This window comes from Ischnura elegans, chromosome 3 (genome assembly GCF_921293095.1).
Source record: "Ischnura elegans chromosome 3, ioIscEleg1.1, whole genome shotgun sequence".
Taxonomy (NCBI): domain Eukaryota; kingdom Metazoa; phylum Arthropoda; class Insecta; order Odonata; family Coenagrionidae; genus Ischnura; species Ischnura elegans.
Genome location: NC_060248.1, coordinates 129,418,126 through 129,438,288, shown reverse-complemented (window position 1 = coordinate 129,438,288; position 20,163 = coordinate 129,418,126). Strand labels below are relative to the sequence as shown.

The window sequence follows — 20,163 nt, the reverse complement described above, 5'->3', positions numbered from 1 at the left end:
TAAAATATAATTACTTACGATTTGGAGCTTTTTTCCGATTTTAGCCCACTGGACGTCGCTGCTAAAAAAATAAAATATCTTGTCGGCGACGTTATTTCTATTGCAACGCTACTAAGAAAGGTACTCCACAACGCTCCAATCTAGATGTTCTCACATTTTACACTACTAATAGCTATTTTTGTCTTTTAAGGATACTTTTGTATAGTAACAGTTAGAAATTAATTATTCTAATTATAGGTAATAATGCTACGATATTTCAAATAGTTGCATTATCATATAAATTCTTTGTGTTACCATCAATCACCAAATGGAATTTCTCTAAAATCAAATCCTTTTCTTCGTTGCTTCAAATCTCGCGCCCCGCAGTCCAATCAGTATGCGTATCGCCATCTATGATATTAAAAAAGCATTAATGACAAATGAAAATCATTAATGTGGTGACACCCCATTATGGCGGCGGGCAGACGACTAATGTCATATGACTTGTTGACACTTTGTTAAAAGACAAATTTATGGTGAAACGTCAACCCTTTACGAAATGACGCATTTATCAGGAGGTAAAGTAAATGTTTCACTTATCCAGGAGGTAGAAAAAAGGGAACTAATCAAGCTTTTGGAGAAATGCGATGGCCCCAAGGTACCTACTAATACGATCTGTGCATTGCGGATTCAATTCTCAAGCTCACATTCACTCTAACAGGCTTTTATTTTTAGGCAATAGTATGGGACACATCATTAGAAAAGCCAATGAATTTAGTCGCACCGGATAACCTCCTCAAAGAGCACGGGGTAGTGAAAAGGTATCCTCTTGTACCAGGTCCTCTGCCACCCACCAAAGTGAAAAACATCATTTTCATCACGCGACCATCGTTACATTTAATGGATTATATTATTAGCAACATAAAGTACGTACCTTTATTCCGTGAAACTTAATGGAATTGGTGTAATTTTACCGTGAAATAAAGTATTACTTCCTTAAATTTCAGAGGAGAACCTGTGAGTCGAGATTATCACTTGATTTTTGTTCCAAGAAAAAGTTTACTGTGCGAACGTCGCCTCGAGGTACGTTCAAATTTTTTAAATTCTAGACCATTCGCTGAGAAAGTCTCTCTTGCTTTGGTTGAAAATCTCTCTTAATTTACAGGTCGGTGGCGTTCTTGGTAACTTCAAAAATGTTGAAGAATTTTGCTGTGATTTGTTCCCTCTAGATAATGATTTGATGTCTATGGAATTGGATGGAACATTTAAGGTTTGTTTTTACGAACTTCATTTGCCTTAAGACATTTGATACGAAATAATAGAGCTCTTGCACTCATTACCAATGACATTATGAGTTTGAACTTAATGCAGATTTCGGAGGAACAATGCTTTTTCTTTGATATTTTTAGTTTAGCATGAAATTATGGACACTCAAATAAAATATTACCAATGGTATAAGTGCTGACAACATAATAATAATAATCTTTATTTGCCGGAAAGACAATTATATGCAATACATAAATTGTATAAGGCACGTCAAAAACACAGGTTGGGTACAAATAAAATATATAAGGCACAAACAGCAAAGTGAGGTGAGCATATATAATATTACTGTGACAGGTACTCTGATATAGAGTAAAAGCAGCCTGAAAGTAAAAAGTCTTTCAGCTTGTTTTTAAATACCCCTTGACTCATGGGATCTTTTAGCTCCATAGGGAGCTTATTGTACAAAAGTAGACTCATAAATTGTTCACCACAGGCAGCACTTTTAGTCCGTACATAGGGGACATGCAAATCTTTGTGCTGCCTCGTATAATGAGTGTGAATGCTGGCGTTTGGGACAAAGTCTTGGAAGTTAGTCTTTACTTTGAGAAGTATGGTGAATATATACATTTTAAATCTGTCTTTATCCGAATAAGATTCAATAACCTGGAAATTGTATTCTCTTATATGTAACCTAATATCAAAACAGGCTTGTGAATGAAATTAGATGTGAGGTCAGTGTGCTGCTGCTGTATTCTAAATCATGAAGAAGAAAATATTTTGTCTTGTATAGTCTTATAAAGTTACTCCAAACCATTATTTCAACTTTTAAATGTAATTATGATTACTTAATTCATTGGAAAAGGAATACTACCTGGAAGGTGATCCAACCTGCCTCTTCCAAGCTGCTCAGGCATTGGGGACTCTGCAAGCTCTTTATGGACCATTTGGAAAAGTATCTGGGAAGGGTGCAGCAGCTAAACATGTGTACAACCTCCTCTTGCACATGGACCGCGAGCGTCAGCTGGCCGGAGGCGGGACAACCCCTGTGCTGCCACAACCTGGATCAATGGTACCGTAAACCGGGACAACTTTGCCACTTTTTTTTCTTTTTCAACCGCTTTCTTGTAAGTTCATGTTCGGTAATGATTTAAAACCATTTTAAGCCATTATTCTTGGTCTCTACTTTCAATATTTGTGAAAAAATGACAACTTAGGTAAGTAAAAGTGTATTCATTAAAAAAAATTGAAAATATAGTTGGCAAAGATTCTCTGGATCTGGGGCAACTTTGCCAACGGAGTTATATCCAGTGGAAACCTCAGTAAATAACAGAAAAAAAATTATTTTTATTTAGAAAACTCTTAAATATAGAATGGCACACCAAGATACTCAAAACATTGAACGTTGGAATGCTATGGTCATTCCCCTAATTTTTTTTCTTTTTACAAGTCCCTCCAACATGATTTTGTATGGAGGTGCTTGTAAGTGACCAGGTGTGATTTGTCCATAGTTTGTCCTGGGGCCACATTAATTTTCCGTCTTCTTCTCTCTGGCGAACTTTTGTTTGGATTGTGACAACAGGCTTGAAGACAATTCAAAAATGAATCACTTACTCTTGTAGGAGTGTCAGTACGATCAGTTTTCTATGCATCAGGAATTCAAGACTAAACTTCTTCGGGATTGAGTGGCACGATGCCACATTTCTCGAACCCTGATATGATGTTTGAGTTCATTTTACTTTCTTCATCCAAAGCACTGAGAATTTTTGCCAAAAGTGTTGGAAGTACACTTTTTTCAATAGTTTTATAACTATTACAGTTCCACAGAGTCAGTATGGCTCTCCATTTGTTTTTTATAAGGAGCGAATACTGAAAAATCAAAGGGTTTGACATAAATGATTGGACGATGGCGTAAGAACACAAAACGAATAAATCGTCAATCAATGGAATTAAAAGGCATTCCCCAGTCAGCACAAATACGCACATGGTCAAGTATCTCTTCTTCCTTATCCTTGTTCAGTGCCGTCTGGCGCCCTGGATTCTTTGAATGGCGACACTTCACCTTACTTTTAATTGTCCTATGTGGAATATTATACTTTTGGGCTGCTTTTCCACTGATCAATTCATTATTAATCACTGCAGAGACAACAAGTTGCAGTGTATCCATGTCGGTCGAAAAAAACAATCCGTATGGTTTTGATTTTGGATGTAGACATCCAAGCTTTTTTTAGAATGCAGGGACCCTGTGTGTGCCATTCCAAAGTCTGACGTTTCGTTTCCAGGTCATACTGGAATAGTACCAATGTTTCATCACCGGTAATGTATTGTCCATAAAATCTTCATCTTCCTGGACGCAGTCCAAAATTTCTTGGAAAATTTCTACCCGCAAATTATGTTCCTCACTCAAAGTTTTCGGCACCAGCTTCGTGCACACTTTCATCATCGCAAGATCCTCTGTTACTATGGTGTGGACGGTTACGACTGAAAGGCTGGTCTCATCACTGATAAGGGCGATGGTTAAACAGACTTAAGGCATCATCCCCATAAGCCTGTTTAATAAGTTCAAGGGTCTCCGACGTGGATTTCCCGAGTTTAACGCAAAACTTCACAGCGTAGCATTTCTCTCGAGACAGTGCACTCCATGCTGGCACGACGACGCTACAAACAATCACTCGTCACAACAATCAACCTGCTGTCTCAACACATTCCTGTAGGCGACTGAACTAAAGTGCGCCACAGTGGTGGGGGACCCCTCTATCAAGCTGACAAGTCGGACCACCATCCACCGTGTTGTTGAGGCTACAGCGAATCAGTCCCAATACTTATTGAACAGACCCTGTACATGTATTTTAAAATCTCGCTGAAGTTTTTATTTGTTTTAAAATCAGACTTATATCCTCATGACTGCTGCTGTATTCTCCCAAAGCCAACTCCCTCCTCTTCCCCTCACTCCACTCTCCGATCCTAAACTCACCTCACCTCTCAGCTTGAGCCTTTCTCCCTCTCCTCATGGATTATGTAAGCCTTGTATAAAATCTTTTGCGTGACACTTAGCCATTGAAATCGATTGGAATATATATATGCACGAGATGTGTACAGAAAATAACAGGAATTTTAGGAATTTAGAGAAACTGTTAGTTGTATAACTGGTACAGAGATGCCGACTTACAAAAAATATTGGGGGGCCCAAACCGGGGATCTTTAACGGAAAATTTTATAAGTAGTGAGTTTTAATTTTTTTTAGCATTTTAGAGGAGTCATATGATGAACATTAGAACCCTGATAACTTTAATCTCGATATCTGAACACTCCGGGGAAAATCGATAAGCCTGGCACATTTTTTCCTCACACCCATAACGAATTTTTGAGGGGGCTCGGGCCCCCTCAGGCCCCACGGAGTCGGTGCCAATGAACTGGTATCACCCATATCGTAAATCGGGAGATCCAGGATTGAATTGTTGTTGGGTCAAATGAATTTGTAATTAAAATGTGCTGCCTGGAAAAGCAGAATTTTAAAACTGAATGTGCTTCATGTGGCAATAATGTTGGCAGAAGGTGCTGGGTTCCCATCGTGTTCAGTGCATCATTACATCTTTCAATAGATATTCTTCCTCTTGTTAGAACCATTACCTTCTTGCTTGAATTGATCTTAATTTTTCACTTTTACTTCCAACTATATCCAGTCAGGTGTAGCATCCGTTCCAATCAGCAAACCGCCTTTTTCTGCTGTGCCTCAGTCATCTAACCTCCCGTGTATCATTGATCATGTTTTGCTTCTGGACCGGGCAGTGGATCTCCTATCACCTCTCGCCACTCAGCTAACCTATGAAGGCCTCATTGACGAAATATTTGGTATCCAAAACTGTGAGTATTTTATGTAAGTGAATCCTTTACCAATGTGAATCCAAAGAAGTGTTTAAGGATTATATCTACATTCATTTCTTAATTGCTGTTAACTTTTTTTATGCTGTATTTCTGCAGCCACAGTGGAAATCCCTTCAGATAGATTCAGCTCTCAGGTGAACACATCAAGCTCCAATCTAGCCAAGGAAATTAAGCAAATTGAGTTGAACTCTGGAGAAGAACTTTATGCAGAAATCAGGTGAGAAATGCATTGCAAATGTGTAGATGAGTCATTAGTGGATATATTTCTGTTGATTTTTTTTGTGTGTTATGCATCGGAGAGATACTCATATAAACATGGATACTTCACTATGAGGCTGCTTAAACTGATAACCGGCTTATGTAAATTGTATCCAAAAATGTATAAATCATATACTCCCATGGAGGGTGGATGGAGGGTGCATGATCCCCCTTTAATTTTATTTTTAGTAGAAACTGGTTTTAGTATCGTAAGTGCCCTTCTAAGTATGTGAATATGGAATGAAGTCATTAGAACTGGTTTGGACTAATATCACTTGCGTGGTAAGTTTTTTTTTCTCCCTTAATCCATTTCAATGAAATGATTACTAGAATCAGAAATAAAAATGTTTGTTAAATTATTTTCCTTTTGGTTTTGCTCGTCACCGTTGAGTCTTTGCTTCCATAGGGACAAGAATTTCAACGCAGTAGGCCCTGCTCTCCGAAGGAAAGCTAAGCATATCTCTGCCCAGCTAGATGCAAGGAGTGTGGAGAAAACAGTGCAGGAGATGAAGCAATTTGTAGCGCGCCTTCCTCATATCCTGGCATCTAAGCATTCACTTGAAGTCCGTGAGTATAGTTCAGTTTTTTTGACACCTAATAGTCCTATAGATGGATTAAAGGGAAACATGCAGAGATGGGCAGTATCGAAAATACTTGTATTTGAAATACGTATTTTCGATACTTTTGTAGTTTGTAATTTGTATCGGAAATACATTTTCTGAGAGTATTTTGTAACGAAAATACATCTAAAGAGTAGTTTGTATTTTTAAAATACATTCAAAATCAAAATACATGTAATGTTTTTGTGGATAAGTAGAAAGAGCGTGTGACGAGATGGCAGGGATCCCGAATGAGTCTGTATTAGCCTGCCATCTATGGGACAATAAATTGCCCCTTAATTTACTTCTGTAACACCCGTAGGTGCTTGTATACTTGCAAAACGTAGTTGCATGTGGAGTATTTTGCGAAACGAAGTTGTGCATTGAGTAATTTGTGGAGGGGACTTGTAGAATCTGACGCTGTTCCCCAAAGGTGCAGGAGACATTTTTCTCCATTTTATTTAAGACATTTCGCCATGGATAATGGTCAAATTGCCAGTTTTCTATAGATACGTTGCAAGAATGTTTGAGTCTCTCATTCTAAAAATAGTTGAATTTATTTTAATTTTTTATTAGGTAAGAACTTCGGTGAAGGCATGTATTTCATATTTTAATAGAGTATTTTGAAATTACATTTGTATTTAGTATCGAAAATACAATTTTTAGACGTAATTTGTATTTTGTATTTGAAATACAGATTTTAAAAGTAATTTGTATTTTGTATCTAAAATACATTTGACATGTATTTTGCCCATCTCTGGAAACATGTTTGTGAATTGTGTTTTGGTGGCAATGCAGACTACCTTTATTAATTACTCATTCAATGAAAATATTAAAAAATAAACATAATAGTACATAAAAGAATTTGGTTTGTTTATGCTGCAAGCCAGGGAAATATGACATACTGTAATAAATGTGGAGAAGTACGAAGTATATTTTCAGTATGTACTTAATATGGGTATTAATAAAAAATACCTCGGAAGCCTGAAATCATCTATCATATGAAAATTTTTTACTAACATAATTGAACTTTAGGTTTCAAATGATGTTGTGGAAAAGTTATCAGTATGTATCTGTCTTGATCATATGTATTTAATCAAAGAGTAATGGTCTTTTGACATCATCCAGTGCAATTCACTGATTTTAAGTGTCAACCTTTCTTTAGCTTTGCCAAAATACTTGGGTTTTTTGTAGTGCACAGAACTCGCGGGGAAGTATGGATACAAGTTATGTTGAGACCTGTTCTGAAAACAAGACTGTCAATTCCTTGTTTTAGTTGGGTACAATTATCTCTTATATTAGAACTTAACAAGTACTTACAGGTACAAATATTTTCTTGTTTCAATAAGTTGTTTCAAACTGAAATTGAACTATTATTTTCAAATTTTATTTTCATGAAACCTAAATCCATGAAAAGACACAACAATTGCTGAGCTGATTAAAGAGAATACAGATTCTGAAGAATTTTTGGATTCGCTACAAAAAGAGCAGGAATTCATGAATGGCATTGACACTGACAAGGTTCACCCATACATTGAAGATTTAATTGCTCAGAAAGTACCTCTTATAAAGGTATGTATGATGGCATGCTGCTAAACAACTTTCCATATTCAGATGAAGACAGTTGGCTATCATTGATTTTGGTGATTAAATCATTTTTAATCCAAATTCCATTAATTATGTTGATATTCATACTGGTGGTAGCCGATTAGAAATTACCTCTTTTGTGTGGCTGGTCTTTGTTTTGCATTTGTGTATTTAAACTAACATTTCTGGAAGCATTGTTATCAACAAATTACACAACTTTTGGAGGTTATCAGTAGAGTAGTATAAATATTCTTAAATTTTCACTGAAAGGATGTGATAATTTTATGCCTGTGGTCAATGTTAGCCAACCATCATAGCATACCTCTTCACACCACCTTGCCTTAAATTCTTGTGGGCTTAGGGTACTGCTTTAGAAATCTGATGATACTACAAACTTTCAGAATATGTGAAAAAATCCATCAAATGTGAATACGCAGTAAAAAATCCATAAAACAAATTATTGTGGGGCACAAAAATTAATCCATTTACTCAAATTGAGGGAAGAAATATGTGCTTGTGTGGCATTTTATGATGAATTTTGTAATGAAAATTTTTTACTCCTACAGGTTTTGAGATTATTGTGCCTTCAGTCAGTGACGAATAGTGGATTGAAGCCAAAAGTACTTGATCATTATAGGCGAGAAATTGTCCAGACGTACGGGTTTGAGCACTTGCTCACAATGATGAATCTGGAAAAAGCTGGGTTGCTGAAAACACAGGTACAGTGTATGAGAATGGAACCATATAGTACGAATATTTTTGTATGTTTTAGAATTTTATTGATTACTGTAGTTATACTTGATGTAAGAAATCATATTAGATTTATTGGCATGAATATGATTACCTATTTACCTTTTCTGAGTCTCAAGTTTTGGTTACACAGTAAATTAACAGGTGTTCGTTAATGTGTGAATGCATGATTGATTTGGTGGACCAGACAGAACATTTAAGAATGCATGAACTATTTCTGAACAGATTCCATTTTCTGGTCGTGCATTCACACAAGTTGGGTAGTTCAGAGGTGCATTTTTGTATTCTTTCTTGTATTCATATATGTTCTTTGACATTGACTCATTGGTGTTATTTTGCCATGTAAACATGTCTTCGGACGTGTTCCTCATCATTTTACTCTTTAAAATTCCCTCTCCATAGCAAAGTGCACGGCCCTACACTGTACTTCGTAAGACTTTGAGGCTGACTGTTGAGGATGGCAGTGAAACAGACCCGACTGACATCTCCTACGTCCATTCCGTGTATGCTCCAATTAGTGTTCGTCTGGCACAGGCACTCTCTCGACCTTCGGGATGGAAATCAATACAAGATGTCCTTGGACTCCTGCCTGGACCAAGTATTGTTCACCAACCTGCCTCAGTCGTTCAAACTTCAACCCCAGTCATTTCCACATTATCGCTTCCACCTCAGATGACTCGAAGTAAGTGCCACCATTGATTACATTCTTAGCTTCTTAGGATTCTTGGTTGGATGCTAACAATATTACAATGGAACATGCGTTGTAAATTGTTCTTGATTTTATGAATGCATTGTAGGTGGTAGTATAGCCATGGCATCACCATAGCTGGTAAGAAGGTACTGAATGGGTTATAGATAAGGTAAACTTTTCTATGCATTGGAGATTTCCGTTTAGAACTTAATTTTATGGTTTTCAAGCATTGAAGCTTTCTACTGCCCATAAAATGATATATGTTTCCACTTGTCAATCAGATATGAGCATTAGAGCAAACACCATTCAAATAATAAAGTGGAACCCCGATATATCGTTTCTGCATTGATCGTTTTCCCACATTCATCTTTCGCCGTTTTCTGGTTCCAAATAAAGTTCCATACGGACAATTTAATTTTTTCCCATGTCTATCATTCTGCAGTCTCGCTATTCAGCATTGATCGTTTGACGATCGCAGTCCCGACGTATAATTTTGCCGCATTCATCGTTTGATGAAAATGAGACGAAGTATTTACAATGTGTCCTTTACGGCTAATAATCATAATCATAATCATAATTTATTCAACATTAAACATAATACAATGTAATAGTCTTCGTCAAAGAAAAACTAAATCTAGAATATACAATTTAGAGTATTGCTCTCCAGAAATTCATTGAGTGAATAAAAAGCTTGAGTCACTATCCACGAGTGAAGAACACCTTTAAACTTTCTTAAAGTACAATTTCTTGCCTCTTGAGGTAAGTGGTTGAACATGCAAAGTTTAACATGGTCAAAAGAATTTTTTGTAGTTGACAGCCTACAGTGGGGCTGTAACAGATTATGTTTGAGCCTTGTGTTGTAATGGTGGACATCAGCACCAGTTTTATGGCTGTCAATATTCACTTTCACATTTATTAAACATTTAAATATATATAGACCGTACAATGTCATAATCCCTTGCTGCCTGAATAGTGGTTTGCAATGTTCCCTTACGTTAGAATTGGTAATAATCCTAATGGCTCTTTTCTGTAGAATGAATAACTCTTTAGATGAGGAAGAATGGCCCCAAACCTCAATGCCATAGGAGAGGTGGCAGTGAAAAATGGCAAAGTAAACTGCTTGAAGATGTTCGGCAGGAATGAGTGTTTTCAGTTTTCTAAGGAGGAATATGGCTTTTGATAACTTAGCAGTTGTAGAGGATGTATGACAATCCCATGTTAGTCTGCAATCAAGGTCAAAGCCCAGTAGCTTTAAATTTCTAGTGTGGTACAGAGTAGGGCTTAAGGAGAACACCATTTGTTGGGTTTTATTTGTGTTAAGGGCAAGCCTGTTTGCTGAGAACCATTCTTCGGCCACTGAAAGGATAACATCCGAAGGATAGGTGGGATCATTTAGATCATGTATGAGAGTAGTGTCGTCAGCATATAAGACTGACGTGCAAGGAAGATGGTGTGGGAGATCATTAATCAAAATTAAAAATAAAAGAGGACCGAGGACTGATCCTTGTGGTACACCATGTGTTACGTTAATAGGGGCAGACAGTGAATTATTCACTTGAACACATTGCGAGCGGTTTGTTAAGTAGGACTCCATGAGTTTTAATTCAGAATTATTGATACCATAATATTGTAATTTTCTCAGGAGTAGTGGATGGGAAACACAATCAAAAGCTTTAGAAAGGTCACAAGCTGTTAAAACAAGAGAGGATCTATTTTCAAAAGCCTCCAGTAAGTTATCGACCACATATTTGATGGCAGAAGATGTAGAACGACCTTGACGAAAGCCATATTGAGAGGGTGTAAATAGATTATTATCGTGAAAATGATTGTAGAGCTGAATTTTAATGACTTTTTCAATTATCTTACCAAAAACAGGAATGATAGAAATTGGGCGGTAATTTACTGGTGAGGTTCTATCACCTTTTTTATGAATAGGGACTATTTTCGATATCTTGAGTTTTTTTGGGAATGAGCCTGACTGAAAGCAGGTATTGCAGATTATTGCAAGGGGTTCACTGAGTACATCTGCTAATTGTATGATAAGGTTGGCAGATAATCCATAAATGTCGGTGCAGTTTGATTTTCTGAAGCTTTTGATAGTTTTAAAAATGTCAGTGGGAGTAACCCACTGCCATTTGAAAGCAGGTGCGGTTACAGGGAGTTCTCTAAGAAGATCAGTGGCATCAGCAGATGGGCTCTTTAAAGAGGAGATGATGAGATTGATTGAGTCAATGAAATGCTTGTTCAGGCTTTCAGAACAGAAAGGGAGTTCTGAATTGAGATGTATAGAGCCAGTTTCAGAATTAATAACTTTCCAGGCTGCCTTTACTTTATTGTCAGCCTTATTAATTAGAGTACCATTTGCCATAATTTTTGACTGATTTATTTTATTTATGTACTCCTTCTTATGAAGAAGCCAGGCCTTCTTGTCCTCAATATTGCGAGAGTGACTATATTTGGAGTGAAGTTGGATTACTACAGATCGTAAATGAGATAATTCCTTAGTAAACCACTTATTACTGGGCTTTTTACCTTTAGTTTTGGACATAAGTCTTTTGGGGAAACAGTGTTCAAAGAGCAATATGAAATTCTCAAAAAAACAAGTAATAACAACAGGCACATAGTTTGAATCTTCCCCAAGAGATGGAACTTCCATAGGCCAAAGCTCAGTGCCATGGGATAGTGACTTGATAGCACACAAACATTTGTCCATTTCCCAAAATCCGCTATCCCTCTCCATTCAGCACTCAGTCCCCCTCCCAAGCCCCCTCAGCTGTCCTCCTCTCCGAAATCAAAGAGAAGTTCCTAGCTAGCGTGAGGATCGTATTATGAAGACCATTGGAGGGGCATGATATTTCTGTACTTAACCTCACTTCAATAATGTAAATGGAAGTAAATTCAACCAAGTTTATTTTGATGACAAACGATACAGATATGTCTCTCTATGTACTATATGTACTATAGTCTCTCGCATGCAGAAGTCCTCCGTAACCTTTCTGTGAGTGTCTCTCCGCAGCGCCTTCCTGGCTCTAGGCTCCACTTATAATGGTGCCATCGGCTGGGACCTCAAGGCCCCAGGGCAAGGACCTCAAGCCAGGTGGCTGTCTTTGGTGGTGGTGCTTGAAACTAAAAGCACCGCCTCAACCATAAATCATTGGCTTCATAAGGACATATCAAGTTAGACGAGAACAATAGCAATATGTGTCACCCCCTTTTTTGCCGATTGACATTTTTTTAGCTTACCTGCTTCTAACTTATGAGTTTTCGGAGGTCAACTGCTGCATGAATTACCTATTGGCCCAGAAGTTGTCTAACAATGAATTTCAGCAATGAGGAACTTGCATGGGTCGTAGATTGCTCTAAAAACTATTTTGAATAAGTCAAATGAATACATTAGCTCGCAAAAATACCTTCAGTTTCTCCATTCAACATCAAAAGAAATAAAAAAAATTGCATTTAAAATCGAGAAAAATTTCTCTGAGCCGACCACTGCGCGAAGACACCCGAGCGTTGCCGAGGCCAGGCGTGACGTCATAGGTGCCTAAACAACCGTGGGGAGTAGGGAAATACGCTGAGCGCTTGGAGTAAAATTTGTTTTGAGGGAGTATTTAGCCGCTAATCGTCACTTTATTTTGTTCTGTTATTCTTGGGCAAGTTTTCCTATTGCTATTGTGCCTAGATTATTACTTGGGATATTAATAATGCGGCATCGGGATGATGAAGTACAAGCGTTTCACTTCGTGTGTTTTAGTTATCAGAAAAATGGATGATAACGTTGCCACTCGTTCGAATAGTACACCTGAAATTCATCTACGTCTACATAATACCCCGCAAGCCGCCTATAAGGCGTGTGGCATGGGATGTTAGGACACCAGCCTTTTTTTAGGACACCAAAAATTGATGCCATGACCCTCATGGAATTTGTTAAGACAAATTATTGCTATACGTTGGCGGCAAATCGAGTTGTGAAAGAAACTTGTAATACAGCAGGATAACGATCGTAAGCTGTGCTGTTGACATTAGAGTAAGCTGTGCTGTTGAATTTGGCAACGCCGGATTAGCGGAGAAGGTATTCCTATCCGTCCTACGGTACGAATTCACAGCAAAACAGTCTGCACACAATTCACAAAACAGTCTGCACAAAACAGTCTGCTACAATAAAAAATATAGCGGGAAATAGGCAAATACTCTTATCAAAAACTGGATGTCACTGTCACATTCTTATATTCATCACGTACAACTTACAATAACAGAACTCGTTATGATGAATACAACTATTTATTCACTGATTTAAACCCTTAAATTAACCCACACAAGTGACACAGGTGACATTTCTCACTACTATTCGTTGAAATAATGGAATAACAAACTTCACACACAGTTTTCATTTCAATAGCGTGATCGTGAAATATCATATCTACGGTGAACAACGGAGATTAGCACGCCACTGACAATTTTTACACTACTGTTAGAAATTTATCGATAGCGTAATAGCACTTTTTACAATTCAATCACGATGGAACACTGATAACTCTTGGCCGATATTTTTCAGCCTTGTCAAACTTTGTGCATTACAACCACTGGCACTGTGATTATTAGCAGTAGCTTAACGGGAGATGTCACGTTGAAAATAACACTATTTTGGCACAAAAATGTTTCTAGATGTCTCCAATCAGCGAGCAAAAGTTGCATTGAATGGAATTCACCCCATAATACAAGCACAGACAGTCCTGAACGACGAATTCTCCGGTACCTACGAATAAACGGATGAAGTTATTGTATATAAAAGCTAAGCGGACATCAGTAAACATCAAAATCCTTCTAATTGCATACTTAAATGAATTATATGCCGTCGATAACATCAACTTACAATTAACGTATCTCCCTTCCAATGGCCGTGGCTCAGACTCCTACAACGATGTTATTTAGGTATTATAGAATTTTTGGTTTAACTGCTCCAGTTTTATATTTTATGCCCGTACTCAGATATTAATATTATAAATAATGCAAAATATGAGGGCTTCCAAGCCTCTATCGTCGGATATTTATCTTTAAATATAAAATAATCAACACGTCTAACAAACGAAGCTCTCACAACTGCTGGCAACTATTACAAACAATCACAACAATAGCTTCGCGTGATGTTTAGGCACCTTTGACGTCATCGAGGCTTCGTCGGCAGTGGCTTGGGGGTGAGGTAGTTTTTCCCGCGCTTTAAAATTCGTAATATTTATCATTAAATATCTCGCGAAGGAAAACTCAGATAAACATGCGGTTTTCTTTGTTGTATTCAGAAAATAATTTTCTATCCGCCTGTGAAATAAAAAAAATTCATGCAAGTTCCCCATTGCCATTATACTTTTATTAGATTGAAATATTATTAGCATTGTGCACTTAATTCAATAAGGGATGAGACCAAACAGGACGTATTTCTGAAATTATTTAAGCATTCAAAGCTAGGAAATGGTTGGCAAAATACGATAGAGACTTAGCTTTCTGGCAAAATATCCTCGCAGCTGAGCCTCTTGGCAGTTGATGTTGCATTTTTTTCCGAAAACAGGATATTATATTACAATTTACTATTTATGCTATAAGTCTCACTGGTCAGAGTTACTGACAAATGGATATTTTCTCAGGATATTTTGCTTCTCCCAACTAGCAATTCAAATTCATCTGCTTATCTGGTGCTACACTACTTAGAAATGAGTGGGCAAGTTGCCTTCTATTTAGGAAAAATAATTTCATCGCGCGGTCATATGGCCATGCTTTACCCTCTGCATGTACCGTTTGTGATAGCAGGAGTTCCAAACTTCACTTCGTATGAGTGGTTTGGTACTTTCATGCCACCCATAAGGTTCCCACCATTGACTTCAAACCAGCTATTGCTTTCCATAAAGTCAGCTTTCATTTTTATTAGTTTTATTTTTACTCATGTTCGGACCATGGCCCTTCCAAAGTCACAAGTGAGAACTTTAAAAGATGGGCTGAAAATAAATAAAGAAGAAGAAAAGAATCTGGGCTAGAAGCCGTGAATATTGCAAAACACTTTGGTACTTTCATGGGTTGTCCGCTAGTACATGATGGTAGGGGTTGAGGTAAAGTGACCTACCTGGTGAAAACAAGAAGTGGGATGAAGCCAAGGATCAGATGGCTGTGCTGCTGTCGATTAACTTAACATTGTTCACGCTTTACATGATTGCGTAAGTTATATGAAAAATATACTCATTAGAAAGGAACATTTCAGAAAATACACTATTTTTGGCCTTGGTGATCCATCTCACAACCAATCACTGTGCCGGCAAAAGCGGTTGTCTTAGGTATAACATGCTCATTGCTCTATTAAATACGTGTACGTTAAATGTCGTTTGATGGATAAGGATGTTTAAATCAGACACAAATCCATAATAGCAGTGCAAATTCCGAGATGGAGTGCAAATATTTTTCAGTTAGGTGGCTTTTTCCTTTAGGATATTTGAAAGAGATATCAGTCGAATCAACAATATGCCCTTAGTGTTACCATAAGGTAATAATATTTCTGTAAACAGCTTAAAATCTTGTTTGAATCCTTTTATGAATATCATAATTACTTGCCAAAATTTTAGTGGGCCTCGGTGGCGGTGAGGATAAGTCCTTGCCTGCTATACTGAAGGTTGCGGGTTTGAGTCCCATCTGGATAGTTTGCCCCTTCCAGGACATGGGTGTGTGTGATCGCCTGTTGTTGACTGTTTAAACTCCCGATGTAAAGGCCTCATTGTGCTGTTTTCACGGGTAGTTGAAATAAATAAATTAAAAAATGATGTTTCCTGGGACATAGGCAACCTAGTCAAATAGTCCTGCATTCAGTTTTTTTCGATCATCCCCTTGAAAAAGGATAAATCAAGGTTCCACTGTAGTCACTTCATCGCAGTTGCTTGATGACCGTGACCGGCAAATTTTAACTTCCTGATCAATGCATGAAGTTAAGCCCTGACTATATAATATGGGCTGAGTGGTATATATACAGTAGATTCCGCTTAATAGGTCCACCGGTTACTTGGGGCAGCCGCTTAATTGGGGCAGAACAGAACCCAATAGAGGAATATCCCAGAGTATTCTCCGCTTAATTGGGATAGATTTTTTTTATTTGATGTGGTAGTGAAAAATTAACTTCAGATCTTGATAGAGGATGAAAGGGTCACTTGAGAAAATTGAAAATGAAATGGCAGCGATGAAAAATCTGCCGATCAACTCACATTATGAAATTTTGTACGCACTGTAATTTCAAGGTTCCAAGTGAACATTGGAGCTATTTTTGTTATGGACATTTGATGCGGTGCAATGGTGCAATTGAGGTGCAATGTTAACTACGTATTCACTGGCTCTTGTGGATATTTGGCCTCTGTAGGAAGTCTATGACTGAAGATTTTCATTGAAAAATTTTGTCGCTAGTTACAGAAAATCATCAAGTAATAAAGTCTGTGGAGTGAATGTGTGTTGATTCAGTTTATGTCTCTCATAATGCATTCCAAATTTTCTTGCTGCTATTTTGGATGTTGGGTTAAGAAGATATTGGTGGTCAACCTGGACACATCCTGAGTAAGTCACCAGCTCACTTATTTATTACCACCCAGGTAGAAACGTTCCTATTTGTTATTTTCCTTGATTTTTTAATCATATCTTCTAATCAGCACCGAGAAAAAAACATAATGTAAGCGCATGATGGCACTATTTTTGTAAGGTTTGAGGGAATTTTAGTGATTAAATTTTGGAACGTGAGGAGAAAGGCTTCATCAGCATTAAAACTCCTCTCAGGAAAAGATATTTAAGAATCAACATGGCAGAAGTCAATGGGAGGCAGTTTTTCAATGTTCTGCATACTGAGATGCCTAGAATATCCTGAGCTTTTATCATGGCAAAATGTTAATTTAGAAGAATTGAAAGTAAGTGTGAAGTAATTGAAATTGACTAGGAAGTATGCATTCAAAGAATTATGTACATATGTAATCATTCCTCAATATAGTATTGACATAACTGTGGTCAAATTTAATTTCAAGCTCTACATTTTATAAGGCTTTAGAAAATGTATTAATTTCCACCTAAGGTAATACATTTGAAAAAATTGTTGTTAGTTTACTGTATGCCTCCATTCAAAATTTGCTGTTAATTCATACCTCTTAGTAAACTATAATTTCACTGATATAATACGGAAAGATGTATTTATTCATTATTTTTGCTGCTGAAATGACAGGTGATTAAAATAATTCCATCTTCGTAGACATTTCGTTCTGCTTTCTGCCTCAACTGCATCAAATTTCAAACATTATGGCTCTTGTGGCAATAGTAAAATCATCTCATTTATAAGAAAATTCCCAACCATTATCCTGAAACAGTAATCCACCTTTCTACATTCAGCAAATTCAATCAGTGAAAGCCTCTTTTTTGGCTAACTCCATCCAGGTATTGCCTATTTTTACAGATTTTTGCAAAGTTAAGTTGAACAAGGGGGATATTTCTATAATGCATTGTGTATATTTGCAAGTTATTTTGAAGTTTTGCTTTCTACTTTTTCTGACCTGCAAAAATTTATAGTAAGTTGCCCTTGTTACTGAGTGTTAGCTCTGGTTATAATGCTGTTATTTTATCTTTCAGGAGGATCCTCTGGAAGTCTTTCTTCACAAGGGGAAAATCCAAAAGTCATCCTTGTGTTCTTTCTTGGTGGGTGCACTTTTGCCGAAATTTCTGCCCTGAGGTTCCTTTCCCAACAAGAAGATTGTAAGTGAATTAATTGACAACAACAAGTGTCTCAGTTCAGTCATTTATAAACTGTTTAATAATTTTCAATATCACTTTTCCAGCTACTGTGGAATTTGTGATAGTGACAACTAATCTGGTGAATGGAAATACTTTCATCAAATCTCTTATGGAGCCCTTGGGACAATTCAGCCAAACTGCTGCATGAATGAATTTTACACCAGAGCTGCTCAACCAACATGTCTCCTCTACAAAATATTTGTTGTCTAATGAATTATTTTCATTTTCATCTAAGATGTATCACCATTATATATTAATTTGTATTATAAATATATATGTTATTGACTCAGTGATGGAATCAATGTAAAATAAATATCATTCCTTTTTTCTGTAGGAAATTTCTTCATGCTGGTACAAGATAAAATTTTTCATAACAAATGGAGTAGACCTCTTCGTTGGCTCAAATGTTAAGTTTCAGATCTTTTTATGGGCAATTAGGTTTTTTGGTGGGTTTTAGTGCAAAAAATATTGGCTTGGTACGATAATATTAACGGGAAGCACAGTGGCCCTCTGGGCACAGCTATGGACTAGTGATGGGTGGGTCCTCGGATCAATTCTAAGGAGAAGACTTTCGACACCCTGGAACAAATGTTTTCTTGATGTATGAGGAGGCCCAAGGAAGGAAACTGGACTCCCTATGCTGAATGTGTGATATCACAAGCCTATGGCTTCGTCTGGGATGAGCTCTACCCCCCATAATCCAAATCAACCTTCAGTTTCATTCACTGAGTGAGAGATACCATAGATTAAAGGCAAAAAAATTACAGAGCACAAGAATATCAGTGGTTTTTTTCAAATTCCAATAAATTCATTAAAAAACCTGATAGATCATGGATCTGCTTTGAAAGTTACTGTCAAAACTAAGGTTTCTTTTCCTATGTAAACATTCATTTCCCAGCTCAAAAATTTTGTTGCATACAAATTGACTCCATGTCTTTGACTGCATGTACTTATGCCTTGCCACTATACAGCAGAAAAAGCAGACATTATTGGCACTAAACACATTGCAAAAGGTTACGAAGTGACATCTAACTCAGATTTGCTTACAATGAGCTTGTTCGCAAATTTTCTTTTACTGCGATAAAGTATGGAAGTTAACACCCGCATATGTCCATTTTTCAATTCAATGCCTACTTCTCAAGCTATTGGCCACAAAAAATTGAAGACCATGCCATGACCCTTCCACAGGTAAGTAGTTGATCCCACGAACTGCCTAATGTGTCACAGCATCTCTATTAAACTCCTTAGTTTTAAGCACGGACTTCATGAGATTCATCAAGTTCAGACTCTTGCTAGTGATTCTCTCCTTTAGTGAAAAGTTCTTCCTGATCAAATAAATCATCCAAAACTTTAACGATGACACCAACTCATGAAAAGTGGGTGGCAGCTTTTTGCATTTTTGGTTTAAAACTTATGAGAGAATAACTGAATGAGGAAGATTTTTTTGTTGCGCCTCATTTTTCCCTTCCAATTCCTGAGTTCTTGTGAAGTCATCTTTCCCTACGTCCAAGTCAAGCGACCTCATTCTTAATAAAATGGAGAAAGAAGCCATTTGTGTGCATAGAAAACATAGTTGTACCTGTTAATTAACATAAATACTCACGGTTCCCAAAAATATTGATGATTTGAATAGAAACTACAAGAGATGTAACTCCTTGACCCTATCGAGATGGTGGAGTTCTCTCCCTAGCATGACTGCTGAACTGAGCCCCAAGAGACTCTCCCGTCCCCTCTGTATGCAGCATTTTTGTAGGACATTGGATGTTATGAAGGGTCTCGCAGATAATTGCACACAGTACCAACCTTTTTCGACCATTCCCAGTGGGGTTTCTGCATTTTCTCTGACACAGAGTTTAGTTGGGCTGGGCAGGTTAATAATCCTACCAGTGGCATTGGTTTGCAGTCAACTCTTGCTTTGTTTATATGATTTAGCTATATGGATAATTGTTGCTTGCACGTAAATTGCAGACTTCGATTTGAAATCCTTGTTGTATTCTGAGAATTGCCAAATTTTGAACGAAGCTCTACCATCAATATTAACAGATATAAAGCATCAACAATTTCCACGTTAATGCTTGCACTGAAATTGCTATATAAGTTAATATTTATCGTAGAATGCCATTTAAACATAGCAGGCGCTGCTCAAAAGACAAACAATTCAATTGTTAGTCCATATTTTTGGAGAAAGGAACAAATATTTATTTCGAAAACAGACTGAATGAATGAGGAGTAATATAAGTACCTTCGCCCAGATTTTGAGGGTATGGCCTAGGTCCAGCTTTGTTAGGTCCTGAAACTAAGACTTCGCAAACCTGCGACCGTTATAATAAGGGGGAGAGCAAGAAAGCATATTTTTGGCAT

The 20,163-nt window shown here is 37.3% G+C and overlaps 1 protein-coding gene across 3 annotated transcripts; it reads left to right on the top strand.

The window, feature by feature from the left end:
• Positions 1–434: 434 nt before the first annotated feature.
• On the top strand, positions 435–18,546 carry LOC124156566 (vacuolar protein sorting-associated protein 33A). 3 transcript variants are annotated; one of them, XM_046531190.1, is made up of 14 exons: positions 435–637; positions 715–905; positions 987–1,062; positions 1,145–1,249; positions 2,108–2,314; positions 4,926–5,106; positions 5,224–5,344; positions 5,792–5,952; positions 7,402–7,556; positions 8,138–8,290; positions 8,724–9,003; positions 16,558–16,587; positions 17,641–17,763; positions 17,847–18,546. In XM_046531190.1, exons 1-14 carry the CDS (start codon positions 539–541, stop codon positions 17,948–17,950), a joined length of 1,986 nt encoding a protein of 661 aa, XP_046387146.1. In that variant the 5' UTR covers positions 435–538; the 3' UTR covers positions 17,951–18,546. The 3 variants fall into 3 exon arrangements, with proteins under 3 accessions (XP_046387146.1, XP_046387145.1, XP_046387147.1); XM_046531189.1 differs by having other exon boundaries at positions 16,555–16,587; XM_046531191.1 differs by lacking the exon at positions 16,558–16,587 and having other exon boundaries at positions 436–637.
• The last annotated feature ends 1,617 nt before the right edge of the window (positions 18,547–20,163 follow it).

Coding starts and splice junctions, on each gene's coding strand:
- LOC124156566 (XM_046531189.1), top strand. CDS start 539: ATGACGCATTTATCAGGAGGTAAAGTAAATGTTTCACTTATCCAGGAG. Junction 906..986: donor TATATTATTAGCAACATAAA/GTACGTACCTTT, acceptor CTTAAATTTCAG/AGGAGAACCTGTGAGTCGAG. Junction 1,250..2,107: donor AATTGGATGGAACATTTAAG/GTTTGTTTTTAC, acceptor TCATTGGAAAAG/GAATACTACCTGGAAGGTGA.